The 24,498-nt window shown below is 32.7% G+C and overlaps 1 protein-coding gene across 1 annotated transcript in view; it reads left to right on the top strand.

Moving 5' to 3' along the window:
- Positions 1-22,258, top strand: part of LOC145288092 (EF-hand domain-containing family member C2-like) — a 110,366-nt gene extending 88,108 nt beyond the window's left edge. Inside the window, exons 10-11 of the mRNA XM_080136147.1 lie at positions 5,111-5,203; positions 21,498-22,258. Coding sequence (XP_079992273.1) covers positions 5,111-5,203; positions 21,498-21,681 — 277 coding nt within the window. The 3' untranslated portion in view covers positions 21,682-22,258. The remainder of the gene's footprint in view (positions 1-5,110; positions 5,204-21,497) is intronic.
- Positions 22,259-24,498: the final 2,240 nt, after the last annotated feature.

A 24,498-nucleotide genomic window follows, 5' to 3' on the forward strand; every position in this document is an offset into this window, starting at 1 on the left:
ACAGCAGTTCTGTTATCAGCTTCTTTTTGGTCTTGGTCTTGACCTCCAGTCTTGAACAGTTTCCCATTGGAATGTGTGCGGATGAAGACATCTTCTTTGATGCTCTACTCCGAAAGCTCACAATCAAGCTCCGATGCAGAGGATAGTTGATACTGTCTCTCAAACAGCCAGGAAGATCGGCCTACAAATCAGCATAGTGAAGTCAGAACAACAGAGATCCCCAAGAGACCATATTAACAATCAATGGCAACGTGCTCTAAAAGTTGTTGAAAACTTCAAATATCTTGAAAGTGCGCTAAGCATTGACAACCATGCTGACAAAAAAATAAGCTGCCGAATCCAAAACGCATGTGCCTCCTTTGGTAAGCTAGAGAAGCGGCTCTGAATAAGGACCGGTATCCGGTTAGACACAAAGTGCAGAGACTACAAAGCTGTCCTGCCAGCCTTGCTGTACTCAGCAGAGACCTACACTCTGTATAGAAAACACATAAGGAGATTGAAAGCCGTCCAGCAAAGACACCTGAGCAGGATCATGAAGATCAAATGGAGTGACTACGTATCAAACATGGAATTTCTCAGGTGAGAAAACCTAGATAGCGTGGAAGCTATCTTTGCTATTATGCAACTATGATGGACTTGGCACATTGCTAGAATGGAAGACAACCGAATTCCAAAGATGATCTTCTATGGGGAACTGGAAAATGGAACCTGCAAGGTAGGAGGTCAGAAGCTTCACTACAAAGATTTAACAAAGTCGCATCTGAAGGCGATTAACATCGATGTAGAGAATTGGGATGAACAAGCCAAAGAAAGGAGTTGCTGGTGGGGAACAGTCTCCACAAAGGGAAGGAAAAACTAGAAAGAAAGATTGGAGAAGCTTTAGAGCTGAGTCACTATCGACGACACAACCCCAGCACCCACATATGCGGTGCATGTGACCAGACGTTTTACACAGAAAGAGGACTACGCCAACACCGAGGGATAAAGCACTGGGGTCCCAACTAGTCATTGTCAAGACTGACAGAATTCATGGTGATGATGATATATATATATCAAGTGGGACTAAAGAATTCGGATACATCCTATGTATAGGGACCTATTAGAATGTGTAAACACACACACACACACACGCACGCGCGTGCGCATTTATTAATGACAACAACGCAGTGTATACACACCCTAGACGATACAGTCAGTGAAATGATACAAACATGAACCAGTGATATTACGCATACACATTTATAGAGAAAAGTATATAACATATACGTTCCAGACTATACATACATCTCAGAGATACGTTTACATAACCGCAATACGACATCCAGCGGTATATATATATATATTGTTTTTAAATCCCCGAAACAGTGTTTCATGGTAAACAACTGATGATCCCTTGAAAAGTAAATTATTGGTATTATAGTAAATTCGAGAGCGAGTTGATGCAGTGATTGCAGGTGATTAAATGGCTTACTGACTAGATGGTTTTCTAACGAATGATAAAAAATATTTTTTTGTATAGTTTTAAAGGTTAAAAACTTCAAAGCCTATATATATATATATATATATATATATATATATATATAGGCAGAATTTCATTATTCACGCTAATTTTATTGAAGAGGATCTTCATTCTTCTTTTTATGATCTTTCTTTCGTATTTTTCTTGTTTTCGTACAAATATTTTTGTTGTGGGATCCAAAGTTCTTATAAAGTCCCCTAGTTTACCGAACGTTTTCGGTCTCGATTGACCATCGTCAGGGTTGTTCTTCCTGTGCATCCTACTTATTGATTGATTTGTTCTCTGTCGTTTTACTGTTTTTATTACTAATTTTACTATGTGTAGTTTCGCCTAATTTGAATTTTTTTTCCTTCCTCTTCACCTTTATCGTGTTAGAATATGTGGAGAATTCGGCTGCTGTGTTAGTGTTATTTTTTAAAAGTTTTTTTGTATTGTTTGGAGGTGGTGTTTATTATGTTATGTTCTTGTTCGAGGTGTTTGCAAATACTAACATATTAAAAACTTGCAATAATTACCAACGACTAACAATGCTAGAAGCATTAATAATAAAAAGTAAAAACGAAACCATTAATAAAATAAACTTTGACAACAGCAGCCGAATTCTCCACCTATTCTAACAGATCAATAGTCGCTGAGATTTGGAACTTACAAAATTGCCAAAAACGCTGGTATCTCTCTCTCTCTCTCTCTCTCTCTCTCTCTCTCTCTCTCTCTCTCTCTCTCATATATCTACACTTGTAGCCAAATTGAATATTGAAATGTTCATATTTTTGGTTCTATGGAAAGAAACTATATGAAAATTTGCAGACTTTTTGAATATTATAATACTATTCTATGGGTAAAATTTTATGACAATTGGCAAAAAAGGACCTATATTTTCAAACTAATAAAATATGCCCAACTTTGTCTAGATTTGTATGTATAGAGTCCTGGCAGGCCAGCTTTAGTTTTGCTGCTTTGGGATGAATTTTGATTAGTTTTTTTTTTTTTTTGCTCGGTTGTCTCCTCTATGGCCTTACCAATCCACTACTATACAGACCATGTTATGCTACACCAATTAATTCTCCATTTCTAAGCTAACGCTTCATTTGCAAGATGTTGCAGAAAATTTTATCCTGTTACCTAACACTTTTCTCCTCTTCTGATGAGAAGCATTAGAATTCGAAATGCCATGGTATAAAGAGTTTCTATAATCTTTTTATATGATGTACTTATGGCATAAGTATAGGCGAAAAACAAAACAATATAAAATTGACCTTTAAACAGGATACGAACATGAAGTCACAGAATGCACAAGTGAAAATTGAATGAATTTAAAAGTGAAGATAAAAATAGAACGTCATGAAGGTTTGTATGAGTAACATCATATTTGTGCCACAAAATGATGTGACGTCATCACCTGCGTTACATGAAAATCTACTTTTTCTGATTGTTCTTCTGTTGTTGTTAAATTTAAGTTTCTTTTTTTTTTACACAGTGATAACCACTTATCAAGGCCCGGAAGCAACTCAGGGATAAGGGTTATTGCAAGTACATTACGTTAGTGTGGAGATTTGATGAAGTGTTTATTTAAGGGGGCGGTTCATTAGGAATTTGTTAACATTGGACTTGAAGACATCCAAGTTGTAGTCTGGTGGGAAGCAGGCAGACGGAACAGAGTTCCACAGGCGTACAGTTCTAAGAAAGAAGCTTTGTTCATGGAATCCGCGTTTTGATTTAGGCACAGATATTGAGTGGGGTAAATTTTTCACAGTGGATTCAGCTAGACGGGTGTTTTTCGTGAAAGATTGGCGAGGGGAGACCACAGATTGGAGTTCAGACAAGCACCTGCCATGGAAATAACGATAAAACAAGGATAGGCTCGCAACGTCTCTTCTGTGGGAAAGAGGTTGCAGGGTAGAGAAAAGGGCATCCCTCACTAAGCCACGAAGTATTTTGTACTCTGTCAAGGCAGGATAGGCTGTTTTTAGCGGCTCCTGCCCAGATATGGCAACAGTATTCCATCCTTGGACGTACTTGGCTTTTATATAGATAGAGAATTGCATCAGTAGTGAGATATCTTCTGGAGCAGTAGAAGGATCCCTCCATCTTTCCAGCGACCTTGGCAACAGACTTGATGTACGTGTTCCATTTCAGATCAGGAGTAAAGGTCAAACCCAGAAGCTTGTCAAAACACGGGGCCTCACCCAGACGAGAGCCATCCATCACAATTGATGCCAGATGGGGATCAGAGCGTTGATGATGTAAGGATAGGAGTTTGGTTTTGGATGCATTAAAGGTAACCAGCCACATCTTCCCCCACTGAACCACATGCTCGAGATCAGAGGAGAGAGAATCAGAGAGAACTTTGTCATTTACAGCCTTTGATGTGTTGACGTAGATGGTCGTGTCATCAGCATAGATGTCAACGAATGATTTAAGTATGTGTTTAGGGAGGTCATTGATGTAGATCAGGAAGAGAGTTGGGCCTGGGATTGACCCCTGAGGGACTCCAGCATTTATATTGCAAACCTCCGATTTTTGTCCATCTACCACTACTCTTATGAGCCTATCGGAGAGAAATGATTTAATGATTGAGAAAACATTTCCAGTTATACCGTAGCTGGAAATCTTGTGAAGTAGACCCTGATGCCATACCTTGTCGAAGGCCTTTGATATGTCAAGAGCAATTGCCCTAGAAAGGAAGTCTTTGTCAAGAGATTCACTAATCCTGTGGGATATAACCGTCAGCACATTTTCGGTAGATCTTGCAGAGCGGAAACCATATTGCATGTCACAAAGAAGGTTATTCCTGCTGAGGTGGTTGACTATTTCTCTATTTAATATGGATTCCAGCAACTTACTCATAACACACAGGAGACTTATTGGTCTGTACTGAGAGAGAGATGACTTATCACCTGAATTCTTAAATACAGGGCAAACTGATGAGGTCTTCCATGGAGTCGGAAAGCACTTCTCCTTAAGGCAGCGCTTAAATAGTTTCGTAAGTATGAGCGCAAATTCTGGTTGAAGTTTTTTTAACACTATAATTGGGATGCCATCAGGGCCAGTTGCTTTACTGGAATCTAGGTTCTTGATTAGCTTGGCGACCTCATGCACGGATATTCAGGATCCTATTTGTTATTTGCCAAAACTGGTGGGAGTGAAGCCGCTGATCAGCTACCTTGGATTTAACAGACTGGGCATATAGCTCTCTTGCATTTTTTATTACTCTTTTACAGTGGTTGCTGGCAGTCCTGAAAGCAGCTTTAGTCTCAATGCATCTATTACGTTGGTATCTATGGAAAAAGTGATTTCTGTGCACGATAGCAGCAGCACATTCTGGGGAGAACCATGGCTGGCTGTTAGGTTTTTGTTGGAATTTTTTAGATGGTATGAATTGGTCTATGCCTTCAATTAACCATTCGGTTAGGTCTGATACTATAGAGGACACTTCCTTTTTAAACATGGAGTGCAGAGGTAAATCAGATATGAATGTACAGAAGCTATTGGATTAACAAGAATTTTGGATCAGTCATGTTCAGTTATAAATCGATTTCACAATCTTATATCATTATTAGCAGTATTATTTTATTTTTATGTTTATTTTAGAAGCGGTGTCTTAGACCAAAGTGTTGTGCGGAGGATAATGCTTTCACAGCGAGTTCCTCTTTCCAAGGATTTGCTACATCAACTCATCGAAAGGTAAGTCTATGTTCCTATTTACTTGTCTCTCTTCGATGGTAGAAATAAGGTCAGTTGTTAATGTGGGCAAAATCCAGTTTTTCAAAACAGAACATGCTATATTGAAACAAAATTAAAAATTACCTTTATGTAGCAGAACTTTTTCACGGATAGAAAAGATAGAAAAGATAGAAGTGCAGCATCAGAACAGATGTTGCACTTTGCTCCAAAAGAATGTTTTGGAATTATTTTCTTTCTAATTCATCGCAAAATGTCGTTTCATATACTCTTCACTACATGATCAACGTCTGTAGTTGATGGAATCGTTCTATGAACAATTTAACATGTTTGAAAATGATTGTTAACAAAATTCTACAAAATTATTTTTACAACTGATGAACACACAACTAGCCTCTCTTTCTTGGACCGAGTACAAAAAGGAATTTCTAATTTAATAGGTCCCACACTACCTGCGAAGCTAACTCCACTGCTGCATCACTACATCTCTATGCTTGTTTTACAAGTACTTCTATGGCATGTACTTCACTGAACTCATTCGAATTGCACCCTTCAATGAAAATCCCCCTCAGCAGAAAAATCCCATTAAGTACTATACTTTCACTAGATATTATACTTTCATTAGAAATTATATTTTAATATTATATTATCACTAGATATCATACTTTTATTTGATATTCTATTTTCATTAGATATTCTATTTTCATTGGATATTATATTATCAGTAGATATTATACTTTTATTTGATATTATATTTTAACTAGATATTATATTTTTTCTTGATACTTTTACAAGATATTATTTCCTTTCACTAGATATTTTCCTTTCACTAAGTATTGGAAGATTTTCTACTCTAATAGTTTCTTTTATTCAATTCTTTTCTCGACTATTTTTAATTAGATATTTTACCTTAACAGGAAATTATATTTTCATTAGATACTATACTTTCACTGGATATTATACTTTCATTACATATTATATGTTCATTACATATTTTATTTTCCCCAGATATTTTACTTCCACTAGATATTATATTTTGATAAGTTATTATATTTTCATTAGATATTATATTTTCTACAGATATTTTATTTTCATTAGACATAGATATTATACTTTCACTAGATATTATATTTTTTTTAGATATTATATTTTTTATTAGATATTATATTTTTCCATTAGATATTATATTTTTTTATTATTAGATATTGTATTTTCCGTTAGATATTATATTTTTTTATTAGATAAAATATTTTTATTAGATATTAAATTTTTTATTAGATATTATATTTTTCCATTAGATATTATATTTTTTATTAGATATTATATTTTTTATTAGATATTATATTTTTCCATTAGATATTATATTTTTTATTAGATATTATATTTTTTATTAGATATTATATTTTTCCATTAGATATTATATTTTTTTATTAGATATATTTTTTATTAGATATTATATATTCTCATTAGAAATTATATTTTCACTATGTATTATACTTTTATTAGATATTTTTACTTTCACTAGACATTATATTTTGATAAGATATTATATTTTTTATTAGATATATTTTATTTGATATTATATTTTATTTGATATTATATTTTTATTAGATATTATATTTTCACTAGATATTATATTTTTATTTGATATATTACTGAATGTTATACTTTTATTAGATATTATATTTTAACTAAATATTATACTTTTCTAGATATTATATTTTTTCTTGATATACCTTTACAAGATATTATTCTTTTGCTAGATATTTTCCCTTCACTACTACAAGATTTTCTATTCTAATAGCTTCTTTTATTCAACTCTTTTCTCGACCCTACTAACATGCAGAAATTTAAATATAGTGTGAATAAGGATCTTGTTGTCAAACTTTCAATCAGTTTATCTCTTTTAAATCGGACTCATATAAAAGTAGCTCTTTACATGTGAGTAGCAATATGTTTAGTTTGGGGTCTAAAACAAAGACCAAGAAACAAATTCTTTGTCACTTACAGCAAATCAGTTATTCTGCTAAAAGGCTATTCTCTATATAGAAACAAATCTAATTTTTAGCATTTAACAATTGACGAAATGAGTAGAATTTGTTATGGTCTGCATGAAATTTGTTATGGTCTGTATGAAATTTGTTATGATCTGTATGAAATTTGTTATGGTCTATATTAAATTTGTTATGGTTTATATTAAATATGTTATGATTTATATGAAATTTGTTATGGTCTATATGAAATTTGTTATCGTCTGTATGAAATTTGTTATGGTCTATATGAAATTTGTTATGGTTTGTATGAAATTTGTTATGATCTGTATGAAATTTGTTATGGTCTATATGAAATTTGTTATGGTCTAAATGAAATTTGTTATGGTCTATATGAAATTTGTTATGATCTATATGAAATTTGTTTTTGTCTATATGAAATTTGTTATGGTCTGTATGAAATTTGTTATGGTCTGTATGAAATTTGTTATGGTCTGTATGAAATTTGTCATGGTCTGTATAAAATTTGTTATGGTCTATATTAAATTTGTTATGGTCTATATTAAATTTGTCATGGTCTATATTAAATTTGTTATGGTCTATATTAAATTTGTCATGGTTTATATTAAATTTGTTACGGTCTATATTAACTTAGTTATGGTCTATATGAAATTTGTTATGGTCTGTATAAAATTTGTTATGGTCTATATTAAATTTGTCATGGTTTATATTAAATTTGTTATGGTCTATATGAAATTTGTTATGGTCTATATTAACTTTGTTATGGTCTATATGAAATTTGTTATGGTCTATATGAAATTTGTTATGGTCTGTATAAAATTTGTTATGGTCTGTATAAAATTTGTTATGGTCTGTATGAAGTTTGTTATGTTCTGTATGAAATTTGTTATGATCTATATTATATTTGTTATGGTCTATATTAAATTTGTCATCGTCTATATGAAATTTGTTATGGTCTATATGAAATTTGTTATGGTCTATATGAAATTTGTTATGGTCTGTATAAAATTTGTTATGGTCTGTATGAAATTTGTTATGTTCTGTATGAAATTCGTTATGGTCTGTATGAAATTTGTTATGGCTTGTATGAAATTTGTTATGGTCTGTATTAAATTTGTTATGGTCTATATTAAATTTGTCATGGTTTATATTAAATTTGTTATGGTCTATATTAAATTTGTTATGGTCTATATTTAATTTGTCATGGTTTATATTAAATTTGTTATGGTCTATATTAACTTTGTTAGGGTCTATATGAAATTTGTTATGGTCTATATTAAATTTGTTATGGTCTGTATGAAATTTGTTATGGTCTGTATGAAATTTGTCATGGTCTATATTAAATTTGTTATGGTCTGTATGAAATTTGTTATGGTCTATATGAAATTTGTTATGGTCTGTATGAAATTTGTCATGGTTTATATTAAATTTGTTATGGTCTATATTAAATTTGTTATGGTCTGTATTAAATTTGTTATGGTCTATATTAAATTTGTTATGTTCTGTATGAAATTTGTTATGTTCTGTATGAAATTTGTTATGTTCTATATTAAATTTGTCATGGTCTGTATGAAATTTGTTATGTTCTGTATTAAATTTGTTATGGTCAATATGAAATTTGTTATGGTCTATATGAAATTTGTTATGGTCTATATGAAATTTGTTATGGTCTGTATGAAATTTGTTATGATCTGTATGAAATTTGTTTTGGTCTATATGAAATTTGTTATGATCTATATGAAATTTGTTATGTTCTGTATAAAATTCGTTATGTTCTGTAGGAAATTTGTTATGTTCTATATGAAATTTGTTATGTTCTGTATGAAATTTGTTATGTTCTGTATGAAATTTGTTATGATCTATATGAAATTTGTTATGATCTATATGAAATTTGTTATGGTCTATATGAAATTTGTTATGATCTATATGAAATTTGTTATGGTCTGTATGAAATTTGTTATGGTTTGTATGAAATTTGTTATGGTCTATATGAAATTTGTTATGGTCTATATGAAATTTGTTATGGTCTATATGAAATTCGTTATGATCTATATGAAATTTGTTATGGTCTGTATGAAATTTGTTATGGTTTGTATGAAATTTGTTATGGTCTATATGAAATTTGTTATGGTTTGTATGAAATTTGTTATGATCTATATGAAATTTGTTTTGGTCTATATGAAATTTGTTATTGTCTGTATGGAACTTGTTATGCTCTATATGAAATTTGTTATGGTCTATATGAAATTTGTTATGGTCTGTATGAAATTTCTTATGGTCTATATGAAATTTGTTATGGTCTGTATGAAATTTTTCATGGTCTGTATAAAATTTGTTATGGTCTGTATGAAATTCGTTATGGTCTGTATGAAATTTTTTATGGCTTGTATGAAATTTGTTATGGTTTATATTAAATTTGTCATGGTTTATATTAAATTTGTTATGGTCTATATTAAATTTGTTATGGTCTATATTAAATTTGTCATGGTTTATATTAAATTTGTTATGGTCTATATTAACTTTGTTATGGTCTATATTAAATTTGTTATGGTCTGTATGAAATTTGTCATGGTCTATATTAAATTTGTTATGGTCTGTATGAAATTTGTTATGGTCAGTATGAAATTTGTTATGGTCTGTATGAAATTTGTTATGGTCTGTATGAAATTTGTCATGGTTTATATTAAATTTGTTATGGTCTATATTAAATTTGTTATGGTCTGTATTAAATTTGTTATGGTCTATATTAAATTTGTTATGTTCTGTATGAAATTTGTTATGTTCTATATTAAATTTGTTATGGTCTGTATGAAATTTGTTATGTTCTGTATTAAATTTGTTATGGTCTATATTAAATTTGTTATCGTCTATATGAAATTTGTTTTGGTCTATATGAAATTTGTTATGTTCTGTATGAAATTTGTTATGATCTGTATGAAATTTTTATGGTTTTTTTTTTTTTGGTTTTTTTTATTTTTTTATTACATTTTCACCCCAAACAAGGCAAATTGCTACTTTGGTGTAGGGGGCTACTATCAGGGGCAACAACTACTGGGGTACTATGTAGGGATTCGGGCAGCAAGGTGTCGGTTCACGTTACACTTGAATTTCTGCACGTCAGTACTGTTGGGGAAGCAGGGACCTGGAATGGAATTCCAGAGTCTAGCGGTTCTGGGGAAGAAACTATTGGAGTAAAAAGATCTTTTACATCTAGGGATCTCTACAGTTTGGGGGTGGGATTTAGCAGCCTGTCGGGTTTGTCAAGGGTGCTCACGTCGTGGGGGCACAAGTGATTGCAGTTCGTCAGAGCATTCACCACTAAAATACTTGTAGAAAAGGCAGAGGGATGCAACATTTCGTCGATGGGACAGAGGCTGAAGCTTAGATGCCAGTTCAGGGCCTATCAGGTTTGCGACTCTCTTTTGAACCTTGTCAAGGAGCGAGAGACTAGTAGCAGATGCACCAGCCCAGATGTGGCAGCAATACTCCATACATGGGCGAATGGTGGCCTTATAGAGGTACAGGATACTTTCGGGTGTTAGTAGTTTTCTAGCACGGTAGAGAGAGCCCACCTTTCTTGCAGCGGCCCTGGCAATGCCTTCAATGTAATTGTTCCAACTCATGTTTCCTGTGAATGTTAGGCCAAGGAGTTTGAAAGATGGACTCTCAGATAAAGAGTCGCTGGCCATTGCTATGGATGGTAGAGAGGGTTTCTTGTAATTATTGAATGAAACTAGTTTAGTCTTGGCAGCATTGAACGCGACCAACCACTTTTGTCCCCATTCCACTACAGATTGGAGGTCTTCCTCTAGTGTTTCTGCCATTTCTTTAGAAATGTGTTCATTCGTCTTCCTGTCGTGCCTGCCATAGAGTGTAGTGCCATCAGCATATATACGCATCTCAGAGGCAATGTTGTCGGGGAGGTCATTTATGAATATCAGGAAGAATAGAGGTCCAAGGATAGAACCCTGGGGCACCCCCGCATTTATATCATATTGTTAAGATGTACGACCGTCGAGGACAACCTGGATTTTTCTCTTATCTAAGAAGGAAATTTGTTATGGTCTCTATGAAATTTGTTATGGTCTGTATAAAATTTGTTTTGGTCTATATGAAATTTGTTATGTTCTGTATGAAATTTGTTTTGTTCTGTATGAAATTTGTTACGTTCTGTATGAAATTTGTTATGTTCTGTATAAAATTTGTTATGGTCTATATGAAATTTGTTATGATCTGTATGAAATTCGTTATGGTCTGTATGAAATTTGTTATGGTCTGTATGAAATTTGTTTTGTTCTGTATGAAATTTGTTATGGTCTATATGAAATTTGTTATGATCTGTATGAAATTCGTTATGGTCTGTATGAAATTTGTTATGATCTGTATGAAATTCGTTATGGTCTGTATGAAATTTGTTATGGTCTGTATGAAATTTGTTGTGATCTGTATGAAATTTGTTATGGTCTGTATAAAATTTGTTTTGGTCTATATGAAATTTGTTATGTTCTGTATAAAATTCGTTATGTTCCGTATGAAACTTGTTACGTTCTGTATGAAATTTGTTATGGTCTGTATGAAATTTGTTATGTTCTGTATAAAATTTGTTATGGTCTATATGAAATTTGTTATGGTCTGTATGAAATTTGTTATGATCTGTATGAAATTTGTTATGATCTGTATGAAATTTGTTATGATCTGTATGAAATTTGTTATGTTCTGTATGAAATTTGTTGTGATCTGTATGAAATTTGTTATGGTCTGTATAAAATTTGTTTTGGTCTATATGAAATTTGTTATGTTCTGTATAAAATTCGTTATGTTCTGTATGAAATTTGTTACGTTCTGTATGAAATTTGTTATGGTCTGTATGAAATTTGTTATGTTCTGTATAAAATTTGTTATGGTCTATATGAAATTTGTTATGGTCTGTATTAAATTTGTTATGATCTGTATGAAATTTGTTATGATCTGTATGAAATTTGTGATGGTTTGTATGAAATTTTGTTATGGTCTGTATGAAATTTGTTATGGTCTGTATGAAATTTGTTTTGTTCTGTATGAAATTTGTTATGGTTTGTATGAAATTCGTTATGGTCTGTATGAAATTTGTTATGGTCTGTATGAAATTTGTTGTGATCTGTATTAAATTTGTTATGGTCTGTATGAAATTTGTTGTGATCTGTATGGAATTTGTTATGGTCTGTATGAAATTTGTCAGGACCTGTATTAAATTTGTTTCGGTCTGTATGAAATTTGTTTTGTTCTGTATGAAATTTGTTATGGTCTGTATGAAATTTGTTGTGATCTGTATTAAATTTGTTATGGTCTGTATGAAATTTGTTGTGATCTGTATGAAATTTGTTATGGTCTGTATGAAATTTGTGATGGTTTGTATGAAAATTTGTTATGGTCCGTATGAAATTTGTTATGTTCTGTATGAAATTTGTTGTGATCTGTATGAAATTTGTTATGGTCTGTATGAAATTTGTTGTGATCTGTATGAAATTTGTTATGGTCTGTATGAAATTTGTTGTGATCTGTATAAAATTTGTTGTGATCTAAATGAAATTTGTTATGATCTGTATTAAATTTGTTTCGGTCTGTATGAAATTTGTTTTGTTCTGTATGAAATTTGTTATGGTCTGTATAAAATTTGTTGTGATCTGTATAAAATTTGTTGTGATCTGTATGAAATTTGTTGTGATCTGTATGAAATTTGTTATGGTCTGTATGAAATTTGTTATGTTCTGTATGAAATTTGTTATGTTCTGTATGAAATTTGTTATGTTCTGTATGAAATTTGTTATGGTCTGTATGAAATTTGTTATGGTCTGTATTAAATTTGTTATGGTCTGTATGAAATTTGTTATGTTCTGTATAAAATTTGTTGTGATCTGTATTAAATTTGTTTCGGTCTGTATGAATTTTTTTATGTTCTGTATGAAATTTGCTTTGTTCTCTATGAAATTTGTTATGTTCTGTATGAAATTTGTTGTGATCTGTATGAAATTTGTTATGGTCTGTATGAAATTTGTTGTGATCTGTATGAAATTTGTTGTGATCTGTATGAAATTTGTTACGGTTTGTATGAAATTTGTTATGTTCTGTATGAAATTTGTTATGTACTGTATGAAATTTGTTATGTTCTGTATGAAATTTGTTTTGTTCTGTATGAAATTTGTTATGTTCTGTATGAAATTTGTTATGGTCTGTATGAAATTTGTTACGGTTTGTATGAAATTTGTTATGTTCTGTATGAAATTTGTTATGTTCTGTATGAAATTTGTTATGGTCTGTATGAAATTTGTTATGTTCTGTATGAAATTTGTTATGTTCTGTATGAAATTTGTTATGTTCTGTATGAAATTTGTTATGTTCTGTATGAAATTTGTTATGTTCTGTATGAAATTTGTTATGTTCTGTATGAAATTTGTCATGTTCTGTATGAAATTTGTTTTGTTCTGTATGAAATTTGTTCTGTTCTGTATGAAATTTGTTATGTTCTGTATGAAATTTGTTATGATCTGTATGAAATTTGTTATGATCTGTATGAAATTTGTTATGTTCTGTATGAAATTTGTTATGTTCTGTATTAAATTTGTTATGGTCTATATGAAATTTGTTATGTTCTGTATAAAATTTGTTATAGTCTATATGAAATTTGTTTTGTTCTGTATGAAATTTGTTATGGTCTGTATGAAATTTGTTACGGTTTGTATGAAATTTGTTATGATCTGTATGAAATTTGTTATGTTCTGTATGAAATTTTTATGGTCTGTATGAAATTTGTTTTGTTCTGTATGAAATTTGTTTTGTTCTGTATGAAATTTGTTATGTTCTGTATAAAATTTTTTATGGTCTATATGAAATTTTTTATGGTCTATATTAAATTTGTTATGTTCTGTATGAAATTTGTTATAGTCTATATGAAATTTGTTTTGTTCTGTATGAAATTTGTTATGGTCTGTATGAAATTTGTTACGGTTTGTATGAAATTTGTTATGATCTGTATGAAATTTGTTATGTTCTGTATGAAATTTGTTATGTTCTGTATGAAATTTGTTATGGTCTGTATGAAATTTGTTTTGTTCTGTATGAAATTTGTTTTGTTCTGTATGAAATTTGTTATGTTCTGTATGAAATTTGTTATGGTCCATATGAAATTTGTTAGTGTCTGTATGAAATTTGTGATGGTTTGTATGAAATTTTGTTATGGTCTGTATGAAATTTGTTTCGGTCTGTATGAAATTTGTTATGGTCTGTATGAAATTTGTTATGATCTGTATTAAATTTGTTATGGTCTGTATTAAATTTGTTATGGTCTGTATGAAATTTCTTATGGTCTATATTAAATTTGTTATCGTCTATATTAAACTTGTTATGGTTTGTATTAAATTTGTTATGGTCTGTATGAAATTTGTTATGATCTATATTAAATTTGTTATGATCTGTATTAAATTTGTTACGGTTTGTGTTAAATTTGTTATGGTCTGTATGAAATTTGTTATGATCTGTATGAAATTTGTTATGGTCTATATAAAAATTGTTATGGTCTGTATGAAATTTCAGTTTGTATTTTCTACATTTTTATAATTTTGTAATCATTGATTTCCAGTCATTTCCATAAATCGTTTGACAGAAATAAGCGATCATTTATTGGTTTTAAATCTTATAAGGATCCTGTTTTCATCAACAGAGTATGAAACCCTTTTCATAATACAATTATGTTATGCAAATGAATATCTCTAAGAGTAAACATTGATTGGCAAACCTAATTTGCTTCAAACAACTTGAAAGGTGTTTCTGAAGGAGGATTATTATCCTATCACAAAAAATTGTCAGATTTTGTAATATTCGCTTATATGCTAGACCGTTTAAAATTTATGCACTTCTATATCCCTCATTTGTGTGTAAAAAAAGCAATTCATTATTTCTTTAATAATATGAAAGATATGTTTCTGCCTGCATTGCTCCTTATTAGGACCTTAAAGTGCATCTAGTACGAGATTTAGGGTACATTGATTTTTTTTTGGGGGGGGGGGAAATCGCTTGAGACAAGGCATAAAGTCACTTGATGTAATGAAATAAAAATTAAATGTAAAAATCTTGTCAACAGTAAATGCTAGATGGATAGATTGCGACCCAGAAAACAGCAATCTTTTCATCTTTGTCAGAAATATCGCTTATGGAATGTGAGGATTAAAAGACAAAATATTAAAAGTAAGAATGATGAGGTTGCTGAAAGGAAACCGAAGTTTCACTTTTTATTTTTCATAAAGTTTCCATTAAATTACCCTCTAGTTATCATTAATTTCAGGTCCACTGAACCAGCCTGTAGATTTACTAGAATATTTCTAGAGAATAACACAATCACATGTCAAAGATATTTGATCATGCTCCATGGTACTACCTGGAAATTTAGCTCCTTCTATTTTTTCTGCTTACTCTATCAACTATTCAAGCCTCTGTCAACTGTCTTTTTTTTTTTTTTTTTTACAAAAGAGTCACCACTTATCAACACCCGGAGGCCACTTGAGGATAATGGTTAATAAGCGTATAGTGGTCAATGGGACAATGTTGTAATAATTGTTAGTAGTGGAAATTTGGTAAATTGGATTACTTAAAGGGAACGGCTCGTCAAGAACTTGTTTACATTGGACTTGAAGACGACCATATTATAGTCAGCTGGAAACCAGGCAAAAAGGAAGAGAGTTCCACAGATGTGCACTTCTAAGAAAGAAACTTTGCTCATGGAATCTACGATTAGGTTTAGGCAGAGAGTGGGGGAAATTATTGATAGTGTTTTCAGCTAGACAAGTGTTTCTCATGAAAGTTTGGCAATGGGGGACCATAGATTGGAGATCAGACGTGCACTTGCCATGAAAACAACGATAAAACAGAGTTCTGTGAGAAAGAGGTTTCAGGGAAGAGAAAAGGGATTCCCCCACTAGGCTACGAAGTCTGTTTTGAACACTATCAAGGCAGGATAAGACTTTTTATCAGCTCCTGCCCAGATGTGGCAACAGTACTCCATCCTTAGGCGTACCTGGCTTTTATATAGGTAGAGAATTGCGTCAGCAGTGAAATATCTACTGGATTGATAGAAGGATCCCACCATTTTCCCAGCGACCTTGGCAACAGATTTGAGGTACATGTTCCATTTCAGATCAGGAGTAACGACACAAACTGTGTTCAAATGTGAAACCTCAATTAAAAAGCTTTGTTGAATGAGCAGTGGATTCTTAATTTCCACTATTCACTAGAATGATCTGGAGAAGTTGTAGTACCCATCAAGGCCCCATTGAATGGAAGATTTACATCAAATCCTTCGCTAAGTTCACTGGAAAAGAGGTTCGATCTTTTTATCATTCGAGAAGGTATCTCACACCTGATGCAATCCTCTTTTTTATTGTTTCATTGTACTTTCATTTGAATTCTCAGAAATCAAGTGTTTGCCCAGAAAGAGACAAACACTTGATATTCGAATATTCTGTACTGACATGCAGAAGTTCAAGTGTAATGTGAACAGACATCTTGCTGCTAAAAACTCCCTGCAACGTAGGTCTCTGATAGTAGTCCCCTACATCAAAGTGGCAATGTGCCTTGTTTGGGGTGAAAATGTAATAAAAAAACTTTAAAAAAAACAAAAAAAAACTTGAGGTAACATCATTCCTTGTAAAACACCAGTGGATTAGCCATACCAAGGAGATCTTATTTGTGATTTTGAATATTTGATCAGGGTTTATCTGTAAAAAGAGATGTTAGACACTCAAGGATAGTGTCTTGTTGGCATTGAAGTTCTCTCGAGGAGAGTCAAATATATTCGAGAATGGAGTACTGCTCACAAAGTAAAAAACCAACTTTCAAATTTAGTAGACAATGTATTCTTTCTTTAGTATTATTGATCTTCTGATTTATCGGAGAGGGACCTATGTTTTCAGTGGCATCTGTCCGTGCATCCACTATTCCGGATGATTGCCAGATAACCGTCCATGAGTTTTGCTGAAATTTGACACAAATTGTATTTCATTTCAAACACATACTTAAATCATTCGTTGACATCTATGCTGATGACACAACCATCTATGGCAACACATCAAAAGCTGTAAATGACAAAGTTCTCTCTGATTCTCTCTCCTCTGATCTCGAGCGCGTGGTTCAGTGGGGGAAGATGTGGCTAGTTACCTTTAATGCATCCAAAACCAAACTCCTATCCTTACATCATCAACGCTCTGATCCCCATCTGGCATCAATTGTGATGGATGGCTCTCGTCTGGGTGAGGCTCCGTGTTTTGACAAGCTTCTGGGTTTGACCTTTACTCCTGATCTGAAATGGAACACTTACATCAAGTCTGTTGCCAAGGTCGCTGGAAAGATGGTGGGATCCTTCTACTGCTCCAGAAGATATCTCACTACTGATGCAATTCTCTATCTATATAAAAGCCAAGTACGTCCAAGGATGGAATACTGTTGCCATATCTGGGCAGGAGCTGCTAAAAACAGCCTATCCTGCCTTGACAGAGTACAAAATAGACTTCGTGGCTTAGTGGGGGATGCCCTTTTCTCTACCCTGCAACCTCTCTCCCACAGAAGAGACGTTGCGAGCCTGTCCTTGTTTTATCGTTATTTCCATGGCAGATGCTCGTCTGAACTCCAATCCCTGGTCCCCCCTCGCCAATCTTTCACGAGAAACACCCGTCTAGCTGAATCCACTGTGAAAAATTTACCCCACTCTATATCTGTGCCTAAATCAAAACGCGGATTCCATGAACAAAGCTTCTTTCTTAGAACTGCACGCCTGTGGAACTCTGTTCCGTCTGCCTGCTTCCCTCCGGACTACAATTTGGATGTCTTCAAGTCCAATGTTAACAAATTCCTAATGAACCGCCCCCTTAAGTAAACACTTCAGCAAATCTCCTCACTATCTAAATGTACTTGCAATAACCCTTATCCCTGAGTGGCTTCCGGGCCTTGATAAGTGGTGACCACTGTGTAAAAAAAAAAAAAAAAAAAATTTAATAGATGTACACAATAAAAAATTTTTTTTTGCAAAAATTCATGTTGCGTCCCCAGGGGCTCGAAAGAGGTTAAAAATGCCCCAAAATAGCCCAAAATGACACATTTTGGTCCATAATTTTTTATCCAGCCATTAGATTTCTCTGAAACTGGGCCAAAATGTGGAGCGCATTGTTCTTAATATAAATTCAGTATATATAATATCCTGGCAAAATTCTGGTTCGCATCCCCAGGGACTTTTAGTGCTAAAAACGCCTTTTTTTGTGGTTATTTTTTCATATTTCTCAACAAAAACTTGATATGTCTGACTATATAGTGGTTTTTCACGGTGGTCAACTCAAACATGTGTTAAGGCCTGAAACTGCACCGTTATCCATTTGCACTTGGATTCGCCATTCCCAGGGACTCAAAAAAGGTAAAAAAACGTCCGAAAATGGCCAAAAATGATACTTTTTACCCCATAGCGTTTGACCCATCCATTAGATTTTCTTGAAACTTGACCAAAATGTGGAGGCCATTGTTCTTAATATAAATTCAGAATGAGTGACCCTGGCAAAATTCTGGTTTGCATCCCCCTGGGACTTTTAGGGCTAAAAACCATGCCTTTTTGGAGCTCTTTTTTCATATTACTCAAAACCTTGATATGTATGTCTATGTAGTGGTTTTCCATGGTGTTGTATTCAAATATACATGTCTTAAGGCATGAAACTGCACCGTTTGTCCATTTTCACTGGGATTCGCCATTCCTAGGAGCTCAAAAGGGGTCACAAATGTCCCAAAATTGCAAACAAAATGACACTTTTTACCCCCATACCTTTTGCCCCATACATTATATTTTTCTGAAACTTGGCGAAAATGTGAAGGCAACGTTGGCCCTTCACACTTCTCACATTCATCATTTCTTCACTATTTTTTGTGGTGTCATCTCACATTCAGCTCCAGAGGGGGACCACACGCTTGTTAGTATTATTAACATTATGTAATACTAGCAGGGAGACCCGACGTTGCCCGGGATCGAATGATGATCAACGAATGTTTCACGCTCCCATATTTTTATTGTCATCGCAATTGATGAAATCAACCATTTTTCAATCAATTGATTGCCTACTCTAGTATGGGACTCATACACCAGAAGGAAGCTTCACATGCCTCTCCGCAGTGCCTTAGTCCACAATACATTGTAGTCTACATTGCACTGTAGAGAACCTACTGTTGATTTTATAAAATTATTTTTTATATATAATGGCTTGAATTAAAGTTTAAAATGCAAAAGTTAAGTATCATGCTTCAATTGTGCTTTAAACAGAAGCATTCATTTTGAACGTGCCTATGTAATATCAAAAAACCCACTGTTGATTTTATATGCCTGGTCTTACTGCTTGTGTAGTGATAAATTTAAAATGAAAAAGTCAAGTATCATCGTTCATTTGTGCTTTAAACAGAATGTGTCCCTGTCATAGCAAAGAACCTATTGTTTATTTTATATGTCACGCCTTTATTTACGGTAATAAAATTTCTCATTGTGATATTAGGCTGTGTAATGTGTGAACTTTGTTCAAAACCGCCTGGTTTTTCTTTCATTGGATTATTTTGATTAGCAATACAAAACCTATCTAAGAACACCGCCAAGCACATTAAGTACGTTTATGTGAAATTACATAAAAATTGGATTGGAAGAATAGAAGTATAAAACAATCTTTAGTAATCCGAAAAATGAACATTAAAATATAAACAAACTTTTCGCCCCCCCCCCACATATATATAATTTTCTCTACTATTACTAGCATTCTACTATTATTCAGGTAACATAGGTTGTGTATATATTATTCAGGTAACATAGGTTGTGTATATATTTTTCTTTTTTTCGAATAATGGGTTCTATACAGAGGGCAAAACCTTCAACCGAAAAAGTTTGTTTCTAATTTTAATTCAATAAAAATCTATTTTTAAATCCTCACGAAGGTGCAAAACTAACCTAAAAAAATCAAACATTTTTAAATCACGTTGCTTTGCTTCTTTTTTTTTTTTTTCAAACTTATGACTTTATGCTAAAATGCATCCATTCATTCTGCACGCTTATTTCAAACTTAAGGATGGTGGGCAGACAGACAATTAGTTTTGATCTCGAATCTGATTCAAGGTCGTGTTGGTATCTTCTAGCAGTTTATGTTAGTTGCTGGAAAAAACAGAAAAAGCTGATGCGATTAGCCCATCAGAAATCAGTTATCAGTAAATAAGAAAAGAATCACTTGTTGGATACTTAAAAAAAAATTGTTTTCGATCATAGTTGTTTCCATCGGTTTTGAAAAATTTATTTTATTGAAACTTTTCTTGCAAAAAAATTCTTTGATATTTTCTGGAAAAACCAAAAAAAAACTTTTGATTTTCGTTCGTAGTTGTTTTCATGTTTACATCTTTAAAAAAAAAAATTATATAAAACATTCATTGAAAAAAAATTAATATGCTTTTCTTGAAAAATAAAATATTTCTTTCATATAATTACATGTATCGTAAGTCTTGTCTTCTTGTGTTAAAGTTATGTTTTCAGCATTTTAGATTTATCGTCTGTTCACGTTGGTTAGTTGGTTGGTTGTTTTTGTTTTACGGCATATCAACCCTTTTCGGGTTATTTAATGCCGAATCCAAAGATTTTGAAGAAAAATTTTTTTTAATAGAATATATTTGTTGTTTTCACGTCGGTTTCTATTAAACCCATAGTTGAGACTCTAACAGGTACTACCACTCCGGGTCAGAGTGGACCTGGGAGCAATGGTAATTAAAAGGTGGCTCCACACTCCCCAAAGCCCACAAGCTGGGGCCTCACCACTGGATATAGTTTAAGGTCATATCCAGGACCCCCATTGAGGGACTTTTACCCTCTGCAGGGGGGCAGTCGACGTATTCTAATGCCCCACCGACAGGGCCAGTTCACATTGGCTTTTGTCTAGCAACTTTTCCAGCAACTTAACGTAAACTGCTGAAAGATGACAATGCAGTCTTGGGTCATATTCTGAACAGTAACAAACCATCTTATAGAGATTAAAAAAACGAAGTGCTTATAGAATGTCAAGATTTTGTCCTTTGAGATGTTAATTCTTCAGTTATTTCGCATGCAGTTATGTTGAAATACTCCTTTTCTTCTATGTAAAGCATTAACACATGTAAAGAAAACAAAACTTGAATACAAAACTTTGATTTATGATTTTTAATAAATATTGATGTTGGCTTTTTTTTTTAGTAAAACGTTTTCTTTTTCTTTCGTAACTCAGCTTTGTTTCCAAGGATGAACAGACAATTCACTATGAAGAATTTCTCAGCAATATCGACTGGCACCAGAATGCTCCACCTGGGAGGTCACTTTTGGAACTGAACAGTTTGAAAGGTTGCAAAAAGAAAGTGAACATTGACAGAGTGAACTACAAACGTCTTCTCAAAGATGTGAGTTCTGAGTAAGCATCGATGTATCACAGTAGATTAGAATTAATCAAGTGTGAATAATGATCGATATATTATTAATGATCGATATCTTAATACGATTATGTTTTCAGATGAGAATTGAAAATTTGTAATAGTTGGATTATTTGGACTACTGTTCTCGTCTTTCTCAAAATTGAGTGTTAGGACCCATTGAGTAACGAATAGTTTATTAGGTAAAATTCAGTTGTAAGTAAGACTCTTCTGGTAACAGAAGCGTCAATACTCAGTGCAGACGATACTAAGAATACGAACTATGTAAGACTGCTATCTGGTCATAAAACGAGAACATGTTGCCCTTGTGGTTTAAATAAAGAGTTTTGTTAGAAATTCTGTGCAGATTCATGAGTTTGACAGAAAAATTTCCACGTTCGACAAGATACACCTGGAGAAGGTTAGAGATTAAATCAGTTGAAACGTTGTGCAAATAATATCCGAGATGAACACAGGAATCCGAATGATCCAAATAATACATTAATAGATTTGTTGCTATGGTTACTAACACGTGACAGATTGTAAACTGATATTCATCTAATAAAATGACTTAACAAATAAATGCTTCAATTTTGTTGTTACTTTCTGTGATTTCACTCGCAATAAAGGCGTTAGAATTTTACAGTCATTAGTATATCTTTTGAAATTACGTTGAAAAAATCAAGTCTGTTCCGTAAAAGTGAAGAACCAAAAAAGAAAGAAAAGGTCAAACAAAAGGAGAAACTCTACAAAAGTATGAAAATAGTGTACCAAGTGAACCCACAAAAATGCCATCAATCATGAAGTTAACAATCCAAATATATTGGGTACAGTAAAATTCAGTATATGTCTGACTTGTCCACCAAGCATCTAGTTATAAATATGCAACAGTCTTTTGCTTTGTCACATTCAAAATTTTGTGGTTATTTTTGTCGTGTAGTGTGTCAGGGGTTCGTATCTAAGACACACAATACAGAAGATGATATTTATATACTATTTACATCACGACGACAACGACTGTGATGATAACTCTTTCATCATATTATAACACAGAGCTGAGAAAGACATTTATTATTGAAGGAAGGGAATGTGTAATACAGTTCTTTTACATTAGAGGGGGAGAACCATTACTGATGATGGAGGAGGCAGACAATTGATACTTGAAGGAGTTTGTTTACAAGATGATGATCAAAATACATTTACCTTTTCTTTTTGGTGGAATGACGGCAGACGAATATGAGATGATTCTTTATTCATACCAGCTGGATGATTGATGATTGTCAGGGATTCAAGCCTTTACAAATACATGGTCTCCTCTTCCCCCACTCGCCTCCAAGAGGGCTTCAGCTCTCACTAAGTCGCTGTCCGACTCTTGTCTGCTGTCTAACTATGATTCTCCTAACTTCGAACCCTGTCTCAATATATAGTGAATCTCTTTTCTCGATGACGTCAAAGCACGTCTCACCACATGAAATTTATTCACTTGGATTTTACCTATGTATTTCCACACACACTTTTGGTAAACAAAGAATTCCGAATTTGAATTGTCCAATATCTAACCTATTTGTTAATCATTATTTCTAAACTTGTATTGTCCATTCTTGTAACTGACATATTTAATATACAGTTATTTCTAAAAGAATGAAAAATCGACTGCATTCATAAATTAAATATCTATCTCTGACATAAATAATATTTAATTATTTATCAGAACAATGTACGGCATAATCACTCTGGTTTTTGTCAGATCACCGAAGTTAAGCAACATTGAGTCTGGTTAGTATCAGATGGGTGACAATTTGGGAATTCTAGGCACTTATCTCGGCATTTGTTTCCAGTCATCCTGTACTACACCTGCCACTGGTATTTAACAATGTCGTCTCAGGAGAGGTGTGGTTGGAGATTGCGCACCTCCTGCCTCAAAACTTTCATGTGCAAGCACTCCTTTGTGGGTATCCATAGTCTGTCCAAGACTGAAGGAGCCTGCTTTTTTTTTTTTTTTTTTTTTTTTTTTTTTTTTTTTTTTTTTTTTTTTTTTTTGCTATGAGAACAATGACAATCGTTCTGTAAGGATTTCAATATGTATTCTTTTTTAACTTTTCTTACTGGGTTCGATTCTAGCCTTTTCCAAATCTCATTTTGAAACTTATCTAGTTTGCCTTCTTACTTAATGGAGTCTGTCCCTTCATAACATATTTATCAGTAAAACATGTTATTCTGAATGGGTTTCATACTCATCTGGTTTTATTGTAAAGATAACGCCGATCAAAACGATCTCCAGACTATTCTTGAAGAGAACCATCACAATTCAATCTGGGCCAAAGGAAATGTGTCTCAGAGTTATTGACAATGCTTCATTTATGTGTGCTTATAATTGAATGATAATGAAATAAGACTGTTGGGTATTTATGACTAAAACTTGGTGTACAAGTCAGTCATAGACTGAAACTTACTTTAACAAAGTGTGAATGGATTTTAGAAAGAATTGTGATTTTTCTTAACAATAACAGGATTCTGTTATTAAATTACAATTTAAATGTGTATTAATATGATTAAGATTTCTATATTATTTTTATATTTTCCTTAAACTTAATACTTAATCAAGTTTATAAGTTTGCTAACTCTTAAATTATCAAATAGTAATTTCTGTATTAGCTAAGGTATTTATCATTGCATTCATTATTCATGTAAGTTCAACGAAAAGCAACATGAAACAACCGTCTTTATTTGTCTTCCAGAGATAACCATGGCTCTACAATTTGACGAGCCATGGACGCTGACGCTGTCAAAACAGTAGAGCCAATGATGATGATGATGATATTT

Source organism: Euprymna scolopes, chromosome 11, assembly GCF_053919585.1.
Source record: "Euprymna scolopes isolate OS-2025 chromosome 11, ASM5391958v1, whole genome shotgun sequence".
Lineage (NCBI taxonomy): Eukaryota > Metazoa > Mollusca > Cephalopoda > Sepiida > Sepiolidae > Euprymna > Euprymna scolopes.